We start from the raw sequence: 19,074 nt of genomic DNA, 5'->3' as shown, positions 1-19,074 counted from the left end.
TTTAGTGCTTTGAAACATCATTACATGTGGGATTTATTATTTCTTTTCAGCTTAACAACTTTCAACAAATTGATGATGTTTTTCAAAGAGTGATACAGTTGATCTCAAAAGACCTGCATGTGTGGAGCTTTGTGTTGTCTGAAATGAAACACAAACATGATGGTGAAAGCATTCGGAAGAATCTCATGGATGGTTTATTACTAATGGAAGACATTTCCAACCACATGGATAAACTTTTTGAATGCTTTTGTGAGCAGTTTCCAAGACTCTACTTCATGAGTGACAGGGAAATAATAAAACTACTCTCCTTTCATCCATTGGTATCAAAACAGCAATTTTTCCTACGGAAATTATTCCACGGTGTGCATCTGCTTGAAGTGGAGCATACATCAAGGTCAGATACAAGACATCTGGAGAACTTAAGGTCTTCATCCAAAAATCCTGAACAAATGAAAGTTCTGGGTTTTTTTGGCAGCCTCCAGGAATACATTTCTTTTCAACCTCCTGTTGGCCCAAACCCCGATACCCTAGCTTGGCTATGCTCTTTTGAATATCACTTGAAATTGTCAGTGCAAAAGCTCATAAAACAATGTGCAGCACTGCGAAGCCAGCTTGAACCTGTCAGTCAAGATTCAACATACAACAGTGCAGTAGGTGGCCCTCAGTTGTGCGATGCTACTAAAATTGAAGATGTACACCCTTTATTAGATTTGCTGGTGGATTTTCCACTTCAGTGTCTTCTGGTGGTTGAGGAAGCATTCTGGTGCCAAAGTGTTCTAAAGACTTTGGAAAAAGGAAGTCCTTTAAAGTTGAGCAATGTCAAAACACACAACTTATCTAAACTGAACATCCTTGGCAATGTCATCAGAAATAAAGTTCTGGGTTCAGTAGAGAAACCTTTGATTTCCAAATATGGAATGGTGTGTCTGCGTGCCCTGATACAACTTGCAATGAAACATGAGCAGTTACTGTCTCGACTTGTAGACCAACCAGGGGCCCTTGAGTCATCTTTTGAATGGTTAAGCATGTTGAAGTACCATATTAACTCAGAGGAGGGGATTCTGGAATGCAGTGATAATCCATCATGTTATGTGGATATCTTGGACCACCATTTCCAGTACGGCTTTGAGTATTATGGACCAGATGAATGGTTGATGGTAAATACTCCCTCTACGGAAAGGGCAACGCTGGGGATTGTTCTTGCTCTTACAAGATACAGGCCCGGGTTTGTAAATGGACCATCCATGTCCGGAAGAACAAATACTGTAATTCAGCTGGGCCAAGCCCTAGGACAACCAGTCGTGGTTAAACAGTGCTTTCCAAGCATGGGATCTTCTGTTGTCCAACGGATGTTGCGGGGTGCCATTCAGGGAGGAGTGTGGCTGTTGTTGGAATGTGTGGATTTACTATCCCAAAATGTCCTTTATGTACTAGGACATCTTCTTACTGACATCCACCTCTACTATTTCAATTTGCAAAAACAAAAGATTAAAAAACTGTGCAAGATGGAAGAATGTAAAACCACAGCCGGGTTTTCTGGTTGCATAAATGCTTCAGATCCTGAAAGCCCTTTTAAGCTTTTAGGGAAAACAATCTTTCCCAACCCAAGCTATGGATGTTTTCTCAGCTCATCAAGTTGGTGTTCATCAAATATTCCAGAAAGTCTGCGATTTACTTCGAGACCAGTTTCACTGGCACACCCAGATTACAGAATTGTTGCTGAAGTGACACTGGCTTCTACTGGTTTCTTAGAAGCAGCATATTTAGGTCATCGTCTGGTGTGCCTCCTCAGCCTGATCAAAGATTCTGGATCTCTGCCTGCTTTTTTCAATGACAGTCAAAGCTGTTTTCTTGTCGTCTTGAAAAAGATAATCTCTGCCTCAGAAATATACTTACAGCATGCTGTAAGTCAGAGAGAAATTTCCATTCAGGCTCAAGTGATCGCTGCTGAACAAAGTGATCCTTTGTCTGTAGAAAGTTTGCCTGACAAACATTTGGATAAAGAAAAACAAGAAACCAACTTTCCAAAGCTACAAAATCCCCAGTTGTTTATAATACAATCTCTGATAGAGGAAACAGCAGTTGTCAAAGCCATTCTTTCTGTTTTGATACCTGAGCACAAGAAAGCCCCACAGTTCTACACCATTCTCAAGGACACATTCCCTATAGTGTCTCAGTTTCCAGATTTCAGAAAATATATTCAGGAAAGAGAAAAAGATCAACTTCAGCATGCAGTTGTAGAAGAGCTGCTAGAAGTTTCCCTCTATTGTGACACAGAAGTCATAAACCAAGCTCTTACTCTCTATGAGGCGCTGCAGTTCTCTCAAACGGTCGTTCTTATAGGCCCCTCAGGTAGTGGGAAAACATTCTGTTACAACATTTTGGCTGGGGCATTAAACCGACTGGCTGGCATAAATATGCAGGGATCAAATAATATAAATAACAGAGATTCTGCAAATGTAGATTCACACATCCCTCCGTTGAACTGGTGCTACATTGACACTTTGGTCTTTTTTCCTAATGCTATGTCCCACAATGAGCTATTTGGCTATTCTTGTGAAAAGAGAGGATGGAAAGATGGAGCTGTTGCCAAAGTACTTAAAGATTCAGAAAGAAGATGCTTTGATACCTACAAAAATGAGAAAGACAGCAAAGAGATACAATTAGTGAAGTGGCTGGTAATGGATGGAGAACCTGTGGGTCGACCTAGCTGGCTGGATTACTTAACTACGCTGGGCGATTCCCAGGATCCACATCTATGTCTGTCATCAGGTGAAACAGTCTTAGTTCTGTCACAACTGAATCTACTTTTTGAGATCACTGACCTAAAAGATGCAAGTCCCTCTGCTGTCACTCGCTGTGGCCTTGTTTATTTCACACAGCCTGATCTGTGGAAGGCCATTTGGAAGACTGAAATGGAGGCTCTCTCGAATGAGCATAAACTGAGTCAAGAGGTCCAAAAAATGTGGAATAGACTGGCTGATGACCTTTTCTCAAGCACACTAAGCTTGTTTGGGCAACATGCTTTAAGTTCTGCAAATCATTTTGAAAAGAGTTCATGTGAAAACCATGGACTCCAGGAAATTACATCCTTCACGAGGATCCTGCGAGCACTTCTGCAACATTTTGTAAAGGAACTGAATAAAATAAACACAAAACTCCAAAAGGGCAAGACAGGTATGACACTCACAACGGACAACTGCTAACCTAGTGATAGTATCTCTTTTTCTTATTTTGAAATTGAATAACTAATTTTTCAATCATGTGTGCATTTAGGTGAAACTGTTAACCAAAGCACTGAAGCTCAAGGTGATAACGAGCTTCTCGCAAGAAACATTTTCTTGGTGGCTTATGTTTGGGGATTTGGTGGACATCTACACTCTCGGTATCAAACTCCTAAATAAATGTTTTTAACCAGTTTTAAACAAATAAATAAACATCTCTTCTAATTTGTATTATTTTAAACCTTCCTATTTTTTTTCTTTTTCAGGTATTGGCCACAATTTAACGTGTTAGCCCGCCAAGTACTGGTTGGTTCCAGGTACAAAATACAAGTTCCAAATGAACACAGTTTATTTGAACACTTTATTGCCAACAATGGTAAAATGTGTTCCAGTTCAGATTTTATCACTCCAAAGGTTAGTTCATTAAATTAACTTAATAATTGTAAAAATGAATGAAACATGCAAATTCTAACCTACAACTTTTCAAACTATTCAAAAAATTTTTCTGTTGACACAGCTGGGGACATACCGGCATCTTCTTAACTTAATGCTGAAGGCAAACCAGCCAGTGTTTCTTGCAGGGGAGCCAGGTTCTGGGAGAACCACTCTGAGCAACAGCTTAAGTTTTGATCAGCCCTCAGTTAAACTTACAGCAGGTCCACTCCTAAGCCGCAGAGACCTGCATATCATAATGAAAAATATTGGCAGTCAGAAGAACAGTAAAGATAATAAGTGTTCAGTACAAAAACTGCAAAGTCTGCTTCTATTAGTGGATGATTTGCATGAAGCCCCCTGTGGTAAGTAAAAGTAGAATAATTTGTATATGACATTTCATGGATCAAAATCTTTTGAAATTAATTTATGTTTTATTTTATGAAAGATGTCTTCGGTAAAACATCAACAGTTTTGGAGACACTACGTCAAAGTATGTCAAAGGGAGAGATTCTGACATTTGACTCCTACTCCTTTGAGTCTCTAAGTTCAGGAGCCGTCAACTATTTGACTACGGCTGATATCTCCAGACTGGGTGATCCCGGGAGTCATGGAATATCTTTACGACTCTCACGACTTTTCTCCATCTTTGTGCTCCCAAGCCTTTCTGAAGATACTATTTTTTCTTTCTATTCTCCAAGGCTAAAAATATGGCTTGGAAAAATACCACTTACTTGTAGTGCAGAGGAAATGTCAAACTGTATCATCACTGCAACAAAAAATCTTTATGATGCTGTTTGTGAAAAATTTCAGCCCAGTGCAGAGAGACCATTCTTTTTGTTTTCTCATCATGACATTCAGAAGGTGTTTTCAGGGATGTACCTGTGGAAGCACAACATCTTAAGCACAGAAACCCATGAAGACAAAAACTTGCTTCCGAGCTCTTATTCATCCCCATCAACTGCTTCAGCAGCAGTTCTTAACATAATACATCTCTGGATGCATGAGTGCATGCGTACCTTCAGTGATAGGCTCTGCTCAGAGGACGAAATGAATGTTTTTCTGTCCCTTGTTGGCAAGACAGCAGCAACCCATTATGGATGCCACTTTATTGAAAAAACTCATGTGAACACCCTGAAAGTTGAAGATGATCAACCTGTGGAACCTAAATGTACTTCTCATTCAAAGGATCACAATTATGATGCTAAAAGTCGACATCAAGGGATGATTCCAGCTGAATGGTCCGATAGTCAAAAAGTTCAAGCGGAGATTTTATCTAGAGATTTTTCCAGAGAGGAAGCAAACCCAGAAAGTCGCACAGTACGATTAGATAGGCAGATAGAGACAGACATTCCTAGACTTGTGTTTGCTCCTGAGTTCTTTGAGGCCTCGAAATATGTAAGACAACCAGAAAACATTAAAGATATATGCTTGTATCAGCAGCAAGAGATTGATGTACTACAGCAAAAGCTGCATGAATTCTTAGATAGAAAAGTCAGTGGTGTCTTCAACATATCAAGCAGATACATTGTGCACAGACAAGGGATGAGTCAGCTACTTCACATCTTCAGGGCTTTACTCCTACCCGGAGGTCATGGAGTGTTGATTAGATCAGGCAGGAGAACAGGGCGTAAGACTGCTGTACGTTTAGCTGCCCACATCGCAGGTTATCAGTTATTAGAATTACATTCTGATAATGAGTCTGAGTTCCATGAAATCTTAAAAGAAGACAGGACTAAAACCAATGTGGACAGAGTGAATGTCGTCATTCTGGTCCATGAAAACATCAGTCCCTCTGTGAGAGAAGAATTACTGATGGTTATGGCCCAGAAGGCATTCCCATTGCTTTACAGAGAAGAAAGCTTGGGTAACCATGTTTTCAAAGTGACTTCGCTGAAACACCAAAGGAAATACCTACAAGAAAGTTGGATAAATGAAAAGTAAGTGAAACATTTAGGATTTAGTCATTTTGCAAAACAATTTGTTATCATTCAGTGTAGCACCCATAAATACACCAATCATGGCTTTATGGGCAAAATAGGTACCCTCACTATATTCCGATACCTATAGCATTTCAAACTACAGTTGCTCCTCTGTTGAACACGGCACATGAGGATTGCATTTTGTCTCCCTTGCTCTAATTGATTAAATTGTAACAATTATTCCTTTTTCCTGCTTCCAGCACATTGTTTTATTATGATCCTCTTTTAGAATTGATAAGTTATTTTTCTTAAACTACTCTAGTATAGTTATGGTGAAAACATGAAATTAAACTTCAAAATTTAGTGGTTTGTATATGACATGTAAACTCTGAGTAATCTGTTACTCTGTGTTCCAAAGGTCTTTGGGTGAAGAATATAAAAATGTCCATGTGTTCCTGTTGATGCCTTTTGCTCAAATAGTACAAAGTGACATAACTGCAAATAAAGAAACACATGATTGGAGTGTAAGTGACTTTATATAATGGTAATATGTTTGGGAAATTAACTATAATTTCTGATGACCATAAGCATACAAATGTTGGCTCTACTGTTTTTAATGCATGTGCAATTATCAAAAAAACTTTAAGCTTAAAACAATTTGTATGTTCTGTAATAATATATATATTTTTGCACATTTTATTTTCCTTTTTAGGTCCAGCTGTCCAAAGCCCTGAAGCTCAGCTGCTGTGTGGAAGTTTATCAGCCATGGTCTAGTCAGTCTTTGGCAGAAGTAGCTGTGAAGTGTCTCAGAATGTGTCCTAATAAAAGTGAGCCCTATCATCTAAATTCATCTATACAACATATTTTGTTTTCAATTGTTTGTTTCGAGTAAAAGTTTAATTCTTTTTTTTTGTTTGTTTTTTTAAAAAGCGACCAAAGATTGTTCCGTGAGAAGCTTATCTGTGGCCATTAGAGGAATCCATCAGTCTGCATGTCGGCATGCTTCCGTGTTTCTAGGATATGAACCATTCGGCCCTTCGACTTATCTTGAGTTTATCACCTGCTTTGGCTCTCTTTGCAGCAAACTGTATAACCAGTGGAAAAACAAACACAGCAGGTGACTGATAAATCATCATTCTAACCCTTTGCAGTGTTTTTAAAAACAAAAGCTCTACATTTGCAGATATCTGATATTAATATACCCATTTAGCAATTTCCAAAAGTTACTGGCTTCTATTTGTTTCTGAATTTAAATCCCATTTACTCTGATTACCCCTCCCTAGTATTCCATTACTTTGCCGTTCATTTAAGTAATAAGGTCCTCTCAGAAATGAGATGCTGTTTTGAGAAACCAGTCTATATCTGTTGTGTTATCACTGTGTCACTAAAGATTAGGATATAATCATTTGAGCCATCGATATCTCTAAAGTTGCAGAAGTTACACCAGTTATTGTCTATTTTTAAAAATATAACATTGATGACAGGCTGTGTTTTTTGATTAATAGAGATCAGTATGTTGAATATGGTCTTTCTGGATTAAAACATAAAAATTTTTATTGGGATTAAAACAACTCTATCTTTTAGGATTACCACAGCTCTAACTCATTTGGATGCTGTGAGGACCGCATCTGAACGGTGTAAAAAACGTCTAGTACAACTTCAAGAACAGGTTGATAAATCACAGCAGGTATTTGAGAGCAATTTCACATACCGTCATTCTAAGAGTACAGGGTTTGTCATCTGTCATTACAATATTTAAGATGTTTGTTTTAAATAACTGTATAACAGTAATCAACTGATGTGTTAGTCTCTAGGATTAACTAGTTATAATTATATACCAGAGATTTTTTTGGTTTCTCTTTTACAAAGATGATGGAAGAAATCATGGGAATTATGGAAGAGAAGAAGGGTCAGCTTGACATAGCTGTTAAGAAATTGGCTGTTGGGGAGAGAAAAATGAATCATCTGGCAGATCAGATTGTACAGTCTCAAAATATGGTAAGTTTTACAATTTGAACATTTTCACACACAAAGAGCTGAAGTGTCCGGTTTGCATATTCATTCAGACTAGCTGTTTCTATACTTTGTAGAACCAACATTTGCTGCAGCTTTTATTTACGAAAAAGTAGACTTCTGACCAGTGTGCCCCCTACATGGTTTGTGAAAAACTTTAATTAGGAAGTCTTATGGCCATCTTACTGTACATCAATGCCTTTCTGCCACATATCTATAAAGACCATTTTATTAAGTGAACAGTCACTGGCTGTCCTGCCACAAATTTACCTGGGCTGTGGATGTCTGTGGCTCCTCCAGAGGAACCTTGGTTTGGCTACAAATCTAACAAACACTGTACTTTCCTGCTATATCAATTGAGCTGGGCTTCTATGCCTTCATCATTTGCACATAAATAAAATCAATAGTTTACATTTTAGAAGTTTTTATAATGTAAAACTGACTGTTTGCAATAAAAAATATGGAATATGGATATGGAATGTAATTCTACTATGGAATACTTTTTGTTTTTTGAGCTCATATTGACAATTTGAATTGAACAGGGACCAAAGAAACCTATATGAAATTGTGTGATGACATTGTGAAAAAAAGTAATAAAATAAAAATAAAAAACTTTTGTACAGTAAAACACAAAGTGATGTTTGCTAATGTTACCTTAAAATGTTAACTTGTGTTTGTAAAGGAAGTGGTTTGTAGATTATTTCTGAACATCTAGTATGTGTAAAGCCATTTGGTCAATGTTTACATTTATCTTTTTGCTTTGTTTTACAAGATAAAATCAGTTTTCCTCTCAGGCCTAAAGATTGCGAAATGCCTGAATCAGAGTGATCTGGAGGAGGTCCGACATTACAGGGATCCACCTGACGTGGTGGTGAAGGTCATGAATGCTGTTTGTTTGATGTTTAACCGTCCAGCAGGCTGGGAGAGTGCCAAGCAACTCCTCGGACAGCCCGACTTTTTTCAGGTGTGTGAAGAAAAAGTGCCATCCTGTGAACGCGTTCACTGCCAGAGAGAGAACTCAGATGTTGTGTGCTTATTCATCTTCGTCAAATTAATGTAAGAGCTGCTTTGGTTAAAAAATGTCTTTTATTTCCTAGGAGCTGGAATTCTTTGATCGCTCAAGTTTGACAAATGAGCAGGTGCAACAGCTTGGACAGATAGTTCAAAGTCCTGAGTTTTTACCAGAGTCCGTCCGAGAGGCCAGTGAGGCCTGTGAGTCCCTGTGCAGATGGGTCCAGGCTGTATACGAGTACTGCCATGTAGAACGGAACAAGTCGGACAAACAACAGTTAGAGGATGAGGCTGAAAAGGCACGACATCAGCAGCTCTTGTTGGCGCGGCAAAAGAAGAAGGCCATCCAGCGTTTAGAGGACACTGAGCTTCGGCTTCGGAAAATTAGAAATGAGCTCGAGCTCCTGATGCCTCAGCTGTATAAAGCTCAGGACCAAGAAGATGAAGCTACTGCATGTGCTATGCAGGTAGAGATGCATATCCAAACATGGAAAACTGCGTTTCAGGTAATAATAAACCTGCACAGGACAATCATGTTTTTTTACACAATTTCCATAAAATAATGTTTCCTAGATTTTATATTGTATTTATAGTGCAGTGAAAACCTATTAGTCTCCTTCCAGATTGTTTTTTTTCTTTTTCAGACATTAGTTAAAAAATTTCTTTACTGTTGGCAGTGTATATCTTTCTCCTAATTAAGTAAAATCTTCCTTTGAAAATAAATACCCTTCTCTTTTTTCTTATCTCTTTATTATAATACAGTTTGTTTGATGGCCAAATTCATTCATTGGATAATTAAGGAGGCTTGTAGGTTTTAATAACGCCTCATTTGGTAATGAATTTTTCCTCTGTTGTACCTTAGGAGACAGAGTTGTGTGGTCAGAACATACCTGGTGATGCCCTTATTCTTGCAGCCACCATCTCCTATTTGGGTCCATTTGGGGCTGCTTTACGGTCAGAACTACTAAGCAAGTGGCAGGAACTTTGCCGCACTGGAAGTATCGATATAAACCCAAAGGACCTCAGGAGCTTGCTGTTTATTGACGTAGGCAGAGAATCCATTTCTCCATCTCCTGGATTTCCCATCACTGTGAGTGAGAGGCTTCAGCTGCCTCTTGCATGGATTTTAGGGATAAACGAATGGCAGCTTGAGGACAGTCTGTCAACCAGACTTCTGGTTAAGCTGTTGCTATGGGGCCATAAAGAGGCCTGTGTTAACCGCTGGGCTCTTCTGGCAGATGTGGAGCAACATTCAGAAATGAGCTGCACTACAGGTACATCCTCACAGTCGCAAGCGTTTCATCTTGAACAGACCAAATACAAGCAACAACACTGAGCCAGGAAACATTAGGGTATTGAGATTATATTTAATTTGCTTGGATAAAATTAGAAGTATGACAGTACAACAAAGAGGATTTTTAAATGTTTGTACATGCAAATCAAAATAATGTATCATGCTTAGAATTCAGTGCCCTGAGTAAATAGTTGTAAAGTTATAAAAAACAAGTGTTTTGGGTTTTGATTCTACCTGCTTTAGTCTTTTAGTGACTGAAGTCTTTGCCAAATGCTGTTTGCAGGATAGATCAATATCAGTTAGATATGATGTTACAGAGCTTCTCTGAACATCAGCTTTAAAGCCTTGCCACATTCACTTGATTGGTTTTAGTCTAGACTTTACTGGGTCACTATAACACACTGCTGCACTTTGATGTAACTTCAAAGCCGATAACTGCTTTATGTTGGTACATTGGAGCTTGTGGTACTACAATGATATCAGTGCTTACTAATGACCACACTGTGTCCTTAATAAAGCCTGAAATTAAATAATTTGCATGATGGTATTATGTCTTGTACAAGTCTAGGATGTGCTAGAATCAGTATATCTTATGTACCTTCTGTACAGGTACAAAAGCAAAGTTTGAGGAAGAGATTGGGTTTGAGATGGTTCTGAGTGCAGATGATCTGCAGCTCCTTGACAAGCTGGATCTTGCTGCTGTAAAAGGTAAATTACCAAATAAGGTAACTATTATTTAAATATTAAAGAGCTTTTATCAGTCATATACTCATGTAAATATTTTCTCTTTTTAAGGATGGAAAGTACTAGTAACTCATGCGGAACGTGCAAAATCTAGTCTGGAGTTTCTTGCAAAATTGGTGCATCCTAGACAACAGTGCTTTCATGGCCCACAGCAGCCTCTTCAGCCCGTTCATCCTGATTTCTGCCTCTTCCTCAGCACCCCTCTGCCTGTTAGACTTCTTAGCAGTGGTAAAGGAGATCTGCTACAATTTTCTCATCTAATATTATCCACATACATTTTTTTTTTCTAATGTTGTAATACTGTACTGAAAGTTCAGGCATTTGTTTTAATTGCTAGCTAATTTCTATAAGAAGAACAAACTGAGAGCTAATTTATCCATAATATCTGCTCTGCATTAGTAAAAAGTGCCTTCCAAAAGTATTAATAACTCTGGAACTTTATCACATTTTGTCACATTATGTCAAAATGTGATGTTCAATGCATATTATTACTTGTAATGCATTTTTTGATATAAGAAAAACCTGGAATGAAATCATAAAGAGGTCCGGACGTAGAATCTGTGCAGAAAACAGGATGACTTTGTGGTGATGACCTCTCACTGCACATTTGAAAGTAATGACTCAATGTTTCATTTACCCTTGTTCCCCAGAGATCGATCCGTCCATCTTGGCTCAAGTACTTGTGGTTGACCTCTCTCTCAGCTCAGAAGAAATCCAGGAGCTGATGCTGACACAGCTGTTGCAGTCTGAGTGTAGAGAGCTGCTGATTCGACACACTCGATCCCAGAATTACAATCAGTCTCTGCAGGCAAAACTGGCCTCAGCAGAGGTGACTTCAGCACACTGTTGTATTTGAATCTTTTTTTCTGTGCCATACTTTTTAGAAGATTTAAAAGACATTTTCCTTCATCAATCAGTTTGTGTTGTGGGTTTATTAGGACAAATATTTTCAGAGGTTGAGCTTTAATGTGTTTCCAGTCTACCATTAAATTTGAAACTTTAGAAATAGAAAGACAGTAACATTAATACATGGCTATTATTTTTCTCATAGGAAGAACTGATGGACTATATCCTGCGTACTGACAGCTTGCTATTCAAAGATTCGGATTCTCTTCCTCGTTTGGCTGCTTGTCAATTAGAAATGAAGAAAATACTTGCAGAGAAAGAGCAGCTGAGAGAAGAGCTGGATTACCATGAATCCCTGCTAGCCTCCCCTCGTCAGTTAATGAAGTTTGCTGTTGCCCTCTACCAGGCGCTGCAGGCGGTGTCCCAGCTTTCTCCTGCATATTTCTTTTCACTGCAAAATTTCATGCAAGTGATACAAGCGCCTTTCAGTGTAAAGGGCAGGTGTTTAGTGTCATACACAACTGGAGAAGCACCAGAGAGTATTTTACCAGAGATGATAAACACAATGGTACACCAGCTACTCATACAGTACACGCCGTGTCTCTTTAAAAGACATGTTGCTGTGTTGAAGCTGTTGGTGTCTCTTACAGTGCTTGAGTTCAATCAGCTTTGCTCCGAGGCGGAAAAGTTGGTCTTCCTTAGAGGTCTTAAAGGTATAGAGCAGAACGCTGCTGAAATAGCAACTTCAGTCATCGTGTGTGAAACTGCTCGTTCCTCAGCAGACCTGCCTAACTGGATACCCCCAAATGTTCACTCTGAGCTGCTACTGTTGGAAAGGATTCCCTGTTTCAACGGATTGATAGATTCTCTCTCTGCCTCTCCCACACAGTGGCAGGAATACCTATATTTGACTTCCTCTACCATAGTAGGAAATGTTCCTTGTTGCTCTTACTCTCACCTGTCGATGCTGCAGAGGGCTATCTTATGGAAAACCATGCGCCCAGAATGCTTAGAGGAACTAGAAGACTTTATAAATACCTGCTCACTTTGCTTTACTGCAAAAACAACAGTGAATCCAGACGTCCTTTCAAACTGTTTGGCAAGAATTGATGGACCCATTATTCTTACAGTACCTACCTCAGACAGAGATATGCAGCCACGAATTGATCCTCTTCGTTTTATATATGAGCTGGCCCAGAAAGACGGAATGAATAAGGTAATTGAAATGTTTACAGTTTTTATTTATATTAGATTAAGTAATATATCAGACTTTTTGAAATATTTGTTTTACTTATTTTTTCTCATATGTTTATGTGACACCTCACAGAATAATATATGTAGTTTATGATGATTGTTTTTATGGTAGATAAACATAAAATTTCCCATATTGCGAAAAATAAAACAAACATGAAATTTAGCCATGCTATTTTTTTAAACCTTCTAATTCCATACTTTGTAGAGCCTTCTTTTGGTGCTTATCTTTTATATAATGTCTCTACAAGCTGTTTGAATCTAGAGCCTGGTTGAGATACAACAGCAATTAACAACTGATTTGACTTTTCAGAACAGAGATAATATTCCACTGTAGCTCTGGATTAATTTAAATCATCATTTTGTTTTAAAGTGTAGGCTGTTGTCTAGTTTTCTGCATCCATTTGCACACATTCTAAAAAGTAATGTTTTACTATCATTTGACTAAAGTCCGTTTTACATTCATATGACAACAGTTGCTTTCTTCTACTTTTCCTCAATAAGATTTCTAGATTCCATCTTTAATAGCTATGTCAACAGATTCTCCCACCTGAGCTGTAGATCATTGCAGCTCCTCCTGAATCTTATTGTCTCTTAGTTGCCCAACATGCCAGTTTTTGGTGAATACCCGATTCTTAATAGATGAGTTGAACAGTCCTCCATAAGAACTTTAAAGTTTTGAAAATTGTTTAAAAAAGGTGTCCCTTCTTAAACTTTGCTTAGTTTGAAAAAACTTGTTTTTCATGGCTTGTTTCATGTTATCTGTATTATATTAAAGCAGATAAGAGTAAAACATACCAGATTTTAAAGATTTTTATACATGAATGTGTTTGAAAACCATGTATTTAGTTTTCCTTTTTGTGGTGTTTTGTGTTGGCTTATGAAAATGTAAGGGGCTGTTAGTGCTCCATTTTTCTCTTCTTCACTTCATCTTCCTGTAACATATTTTAGGTCCAGGTAAAAGTAATTTCGTTGGGAGACCATTGTGATAAAGAGCTGGTCTTTTCTAAGCTGGACAAAGCCATTAATGAAGGTCAGTGGCTGGTTTTGAACAACTGTCATCTTTTGGATAACTGGGACGATGAAGTGGTGTTGTGCCTCAGCCAGCTGACAACTTCCTTAAAAAGTAACGTTGTTTGCACCTCCAAAACCTATTTAATTAATTGTTGCAAAACCTTAGTTGCTCATTTTATTTTGCTAATTACACATTTCCACACCTTCCAGCGAATAAAGGCCTGATTCATCCATGCTTTCGATTATGGCTTGTCAATCGAGAAAATGCAGCTAAATCTATACCAGGTAGGTATTTACAATTTAGCCATGATGTTCAGACCATCATGACTGCAACATGACTCAGCAGGATGTTTTCTACTGTTTTATTAAAACACTGTTTTTTTTGTTTTTTTTTATGATGACTGGAATTGTGTTGATGATTTCTTTGTTTTTCATAGCTGTAGTGAGAATGTGTGCCTTGCCACTTTGCTGTGACTCTCCCTGGGATCTGAAGGAGGAGATACATTGCTCCTTCCAGCAGGTGTTTTCAGTCAGTCAGGCTCAGTCATGTCCCGATTTGTCAGAAGACAACAAGGAAGTACTTCTCCGCTGCGCTATCTTCCATTCAGTTCTGGTACAGAGGCAAACTTATAAAGGTTTAAGCTTTGGAACATTGTATCACTGGTAAGTTACAGATAGTTGTAAAAAAACTGCAAACATTTTGAGTTTAAGTGTGTTATTTTGTGTCCAGACTTTTTTTTCTTCATCTTCCTTATGTGTCCATCTGAATATCTGGATACATCTGTTTGTATACATTGAGATTTTCTAATCTCTCTTGAAGGACTCAAGAGGACCTCCTTACTTTATTAGATGCATATTTTTCCATTGCCAGTCAGTGCCATGATAAATCTAAAGCCCTGCATTACATAGCTGGTAAGATATTATAAAAACAAATCAGTCTTACTAATTGGGTGCGCTGTTTAATCATGTTTCACTTGTATTTCCAGCCAGTATTGTTCATGGCGGCCATATATCAGATTCTGCAGATTCAGAGGTGGTGGAAAGTGTTGCCAAGTGTTGTTTTGCTACAGAGTCAGCCCTCTCAGACAGTGGACCATTCATCTCCTCAGATTTGATCAGCATTTGTGGTAGCTATGGTAACTATTTTACTCTTTCTAAGGCTGGGTCCACAGTCCCTGAAATGCTTTGACAAACTGAATACATTTATGTGTCTTACACTCTATTCAGACCCTTTAAACAGTTGGTTTAATTTTTCGGTTACATCTTTACAGTTCACTGCATTATATTACAATTTATGAGATAGACCAGTGCATATGATATGAAGAGAAAGTGAAACATGTTTTTTAATTTGTTGTATTTTTTTTGCATTATGCATTGTGATGCAAATGTATTCAAATTATGGAGCATTTTAGTGTAATTATGTACTGTAAAGTATGCTCAGCACTAACAAAATGTTCTTTTCTTTCTTTCTTAGATTTATCAGCGCTAATGCAAGTTGTGGAACAACATTTCCGGGATTTATCTGTCAGTAATCCCGTTATGCTCGGATTTGGTGCAGATGTCGCCTCTGAAGTAGCCAAAATAAATAGCAACAATTTAAACCTACTCCTTCAGGGCTCACAAACACCTTTAATAACAGCTGGGAGTATCAGCCCTAAACATGAACCACCTGTCACTCTGCCAGCCTACAATAAAGCAAGAGAGAGACTACAGGATCTGAAGATTTACCTCACTCACAAGGAAGATGGAAAGATTAGAGACATGGGAGCTTCTTCTTGCAGTCCCCTTCGTGACTTCCTCCAGGCTGAATGGGATGATCTCACTGATTTGGTAGCCTTGCTCCTCTCACATCTCCTGCAGCCTATTCAGTACAAGTCATCCTCCCCCTCCCTGTTATGGCTCACTGACTTGTCTCGGTTGGAGAAGAGGGCAGAGCTGCTCAGTGCGTATCTTGGTCACTGCACTGCTTCAGATCCAGCTGGTGCTTATCGACTAGCAGCTTTTAAAAGGCCAAGACACTTTCTGCTGGCATTAATGCAAGAGGCTGCTCGAAAAAATTACAAATACATCAGTGATATAATTCTACAATTTCAGGTTAGGTATAGAAACTTTTCCAAAGTCACCTAATTGCTTTTTCATTAAGGATTTTTAAACTGAGTTTCTTGTGAAAGGTTTGAAGATATTGATTACTCCTGTGGCATCTTCACTTAGTATAAATCTATTTAGGACCGGGCCTAGCTCCAACGAATAATTGTCACCAAAAAGAGGTATTGAATAGAGAGGATACAGTATTTCTCCAATCCATAGCACTTTATTTATATAGCACATTTAAACGACAAAACTTTTCCAAAGTGCTTTGCACACCACAAGGTAGATATAAAACAATAAATATAAATAAAACTGTTTAATACAATAAAATAGATACAAAGCCACAGGAGACCACACAACTTACACAGTGCTAAAAGCCAGAGACTAAGAGTGAGTCTTAAGACGAGATTTAAAACACTCTACTGTGGGGAGCATTACGCATATCGAGGGGCAGAGCATTGCACAGCTTAGGGCCGACTACGGAGAACGCTCTGTCCCCCCTGATTTTCCAATGCATCATAGGAGTCACAAGCTGAAGCTGGCCCTCAGGCCTCACAGCAAGCAGGGGACGGTAAATTTGGATGAGGTCTACAATGTACTGAGGTGCCAAAACAAACAACAATATGTTAAAATGAATTCTAAACTTAATAGGGAGTCAGTGTAAAGACGCAAGGATTGGGTTGATGTGTTTACGTTTTTTCATTGCCTGTTAAAAGGCGTGCCGCAGTGCTTTGTGGCTAATGCCCGAATAAAGTGCATTGCAGTAGTCCAGCATGCACGACTTGGTCAAAAAGATTAAAAGATAAAAAATAGCTTTACTTGGCATAAAAGAGGAAGATGATAAAAACCTGATTTTAAACCGCCATTGATCTGTTTATCAAATTTAAAATACTTCTTGGCAATAGGCATGTAAATTTGACAATCATCCGCGTAGACGTGGTAAGACATGCCATGCTTCTTAAAAATCTCCTCTAGTGGGAGGAGGTACTATACAAAGCAAAAAGATCACATCAGTTGTAGTGGGTGTGGATACTTCTGCGACCAAATTTTTTTTCTGTTAACTTTCATTTTCAACTGATTTTCACAGGTAATTGGTTCTATGATTGAACAACATTAAGATAAAATAATCAAGCAGGAGTTTGGAGAGCGCTTTCTTCTGAATCTACTGCCGGGAAAATATTATCTGCAGCCTTTGAACAGAATCCCACTTTGAAAAATCCTAAACTACTGCTTTATTAAAAATCCTGGATTTTCTACTACAATAATAGGGTAAATAATTGCTGTAACTTTTATTATTTTTGTATCCCCAGGTTTTGTCTGAGAGCACCAGCCTTGCCTTGCCTCCTCCAGATGCCCTGTGTTTATGTGGCCTGCAGCTGATAGGAGCATCGTGGGACTCAGAGAGAGGAGCCCTACAGGAAGCTGACTCCCCTGAGCCATTTTCAATGCCGGTTGTTTGTGTCAAGGCTCAAGTCAGGACCACAAACGATGCACCTCGTGATTCGATTTGTGAAAACTCATATTTAACAGATATAGTCAATCTTCGAGCTGCAGAAACAGATCCTCATTTACCAGTCTACAACTGTCCTCTCTATCTGAATGAAGAGTGTGAGAGTGAAACATTGGAACTGAGTGATGTCAACATCATCACAAAGGTTCCTCTCCATGCCATACTCAGTACAGCTTTGTGTAGTTTGAGAAGGGTGAGATTAGTGAGCACACTGTGACTCTTCTGAGCAGCTTCTAACCCAGAGTTAAGCTATCATACGTCTGCTGGATATTGATGAAACTGACCTTTGTAAACTGATGCATGTCTTAAATGAGGGTTTCATTAAAATTCTTATGCTACAACTTGGAGTTTCTGTTGATTTGTGAATTTTATGAAATTATGCATACATTTATGCATTTTGTAAAATTTATGTATTAAAGAAGAGACTTGGAATTCTTTTTTCTTCTTCTAGGTAACATGGACCGGCATCATTATGAAACTTTTGAGAAGTTTGGCAACAATACTTTCCTGTTGCATCTCGACAATGGGAGGGCGTGAGTATATCAGCAGATTTTATTAGGTTTTAAAAGGCTGTTGAAAATGTCTTTATTTGAATTTGATATACAGTGTCTGTTTTATGAGAATTGCTTCTGCTGCAGATTTGGGCGTCACTCAAAAGATGAACCTTCAATTTTAGCCCCACTGCAACAATGCTGCAGGTATGAAGAAAAAATCCAATCTTGTTCTTTTCCAAATGCCCTGCTTTACATAAAGGTTTGTTGTCTAAATGGAATGCAAATTTTGTGGAAAGACTTGAAACTTGAAAGTTTCTGAATTAGTTAATGGATCCATATCCCACAAGATATGCAACTGTTGTTTCAACAACCCAGTGAAGGATTGTTGAAAAAAGTATTGACACAAAGGAGCTGAATTGAGATGCATTTGAAAATTTTTAATTTTGAAATCTCAACATTTTCCCTTAACACCACAGTTATTAAATTCATTGAAATAATAAAATTTTCAAGTAATATGAACACTTTGTTCGACTTCAAATGGCTTTATTTGTCTCCGATCGAATCTATCCCTTTACTCATCTCCCACCTGCCTTTTTTCTTTGGTGCTCAGAATCCGTCGCTCCACTTGGCTGCGTCTCCGCCTGTTGTCTTTACCTCAGTACCACATCAGTGATGTCATGAGAGCGTCGCTGGCGCAGGATCCTCTTCACAAGGTGGCTCCTCTGCTATCTGAGCCTCACCTTGCAGCTCTGAGTCGGCGTTTAAAGACTGTGCTGGAGACTGTAAGTCGTTGCCAAGAGCAACATAAAGATAACGGAGGGGCTGAAGATGTCATCTATGATGACCTTGTGGATTTAAAATAGTGAAGAACAAGAACAAGCTGCAAAATATGTAATTTATCTGATTTCTCTAACATGTTGTTCTCAGTAACATGTTATTTATGAAGAAAACACAAAGTTTGTTTTGTATAGATTGTCTCAGATTTGTTATTCTCTGTGGCAGTTATTGAAAATTGCACAAAATAATTTAGTTTGATCTTATTTATATTGTTATATTTTTTTTCATTGGGAACAGAAAAGTTCTTCCCTTAATACATAATTCGGTAAAAATGTTAATGTTTTATTTTTCACTGACTTATCGTGAGCATATTTATTACAACCTTTATTTTGGATGATTGTTTTCTAATCTTTGAAGGACATTTCTAATATATTTTAAAACCAAAAAGGACACT

General features: G+C 38.2%; 1 protein-coding gene across 1 annotated transcript in view; it reads left to right on the top strand.

Annotated features, from left to right (window-relative positions):
- LOC119796312 (dynein heavy chain domain-containing protein 1) overlaps positions 1-18,579 on the top strand; it is a 32,560-nt gene extending 13,981 nt beyond the window's left edge. The window contains exons 21-47 of the mRNA XM_038304812.1: positions 51-3,177; positions 3,277-3,385; positions 3,491-3,638; positions 3,742-4,021; positions 4,105-5,596; positions 5,997-6,102; positions 6,291-6,405; positions 6,509-6,695; positions 7,163-7,265; positions 7,448-7,576; positions 8,364-8,555; positions 8,689-9,108; positions 9,465-9,876; positions 10,506-10,604; positions 10,692-10,868; positions 11,291-11,469; positions 11,692-12,702; positions 13,689-13,863; positions 13,962-14,036; positions 14,189-14,414; positions 14,572-14,663; positions 14,738-14,887; positions 15,226-15,845; positions 17,150-17,542; positions 17,801-17,882; positions 17,988-18,047; positions 18,454-18,579. Coding sequence (XP_038160740.1) covers positions 51-3,177; positions 3,277-3,385; positions 3,491-3,638; positions 3,742-4,021; positions 4,105-5,596; positions 5,997-6,102; positions 6,291-6,405; positions 6,509-6,695; positions 7,163-7,265; positions 7,448-7,576; positions 8,364-8,555; positions 8,689-9,108; positions 9,465-9,876; positions 10,506-10,604; positions 10,692-10,868; positions 11,291-11,469; positions 11,692-12,702; positions 13,689-13,863; positions 13,962-14,036; positions 14,189-14,414; positions 14,572-14,663; positions 14,738-14,887; positions 15,226-15,845; positions 17,150-17,542; positions 17,801-17,882; positions 17,988-18,025 — 10,137 coding nt within the window. The 3' untranslated portion in view covers positions 18,026-18,047; positions 18,454-18,579. The remainder of the gene's footprint in view (positions 1-50; positions 3,178-3,276; positions 3,386-3,490; positions 3,639-3,741; positions 4,022-4,104; positions 5,597-5,996; positions 6,103-6,290; positions 6,406-6,508; positions 6,696-7,162; positions 7,266-7,447; positions 7,577-8,363; positions 8,556-8,688; positions 9,109-9,464; positions 9,877-10,505; positions 10,605-10,691; positions 10,869-11,290; positions 11,470-11,691; positions 12,703-13,688; positions 13,864-13,961; positions 14,037-14,188; positions 14,415-14,571; positions 14,664-14,737; positions 14,888-15,225; positions 15,846-17,149; positions 17,543-17,800; positions 17,883-17,987; positions 18,048-18,453) is intronic.
- Positions 18,580-19,074: the final 495 nt, after the last annotated feature.

Source organism: Cyprinodon tularosa, unplaced genomic scaffold (genome assembly GCF_016077235.1).
Source record: "Cyprinodon tularosa strain WSP-4 unplaced genomic scaffold, ASM1607723v1 ctg542, whole genome shotgun sequence".
Lineage (NCBI taxonomy): Eukaryota > Metazoa > Chordata > Actinopteri > Cyprinodontiformes > Cyprinodontidae > Cyprinodon > Cyprinodon tularosa.
The sequence above is the reverse complement of the archived record's forward strand: the minus strand, read 5'-3'. Positions and strand labels throughout refer to the sequence as shown.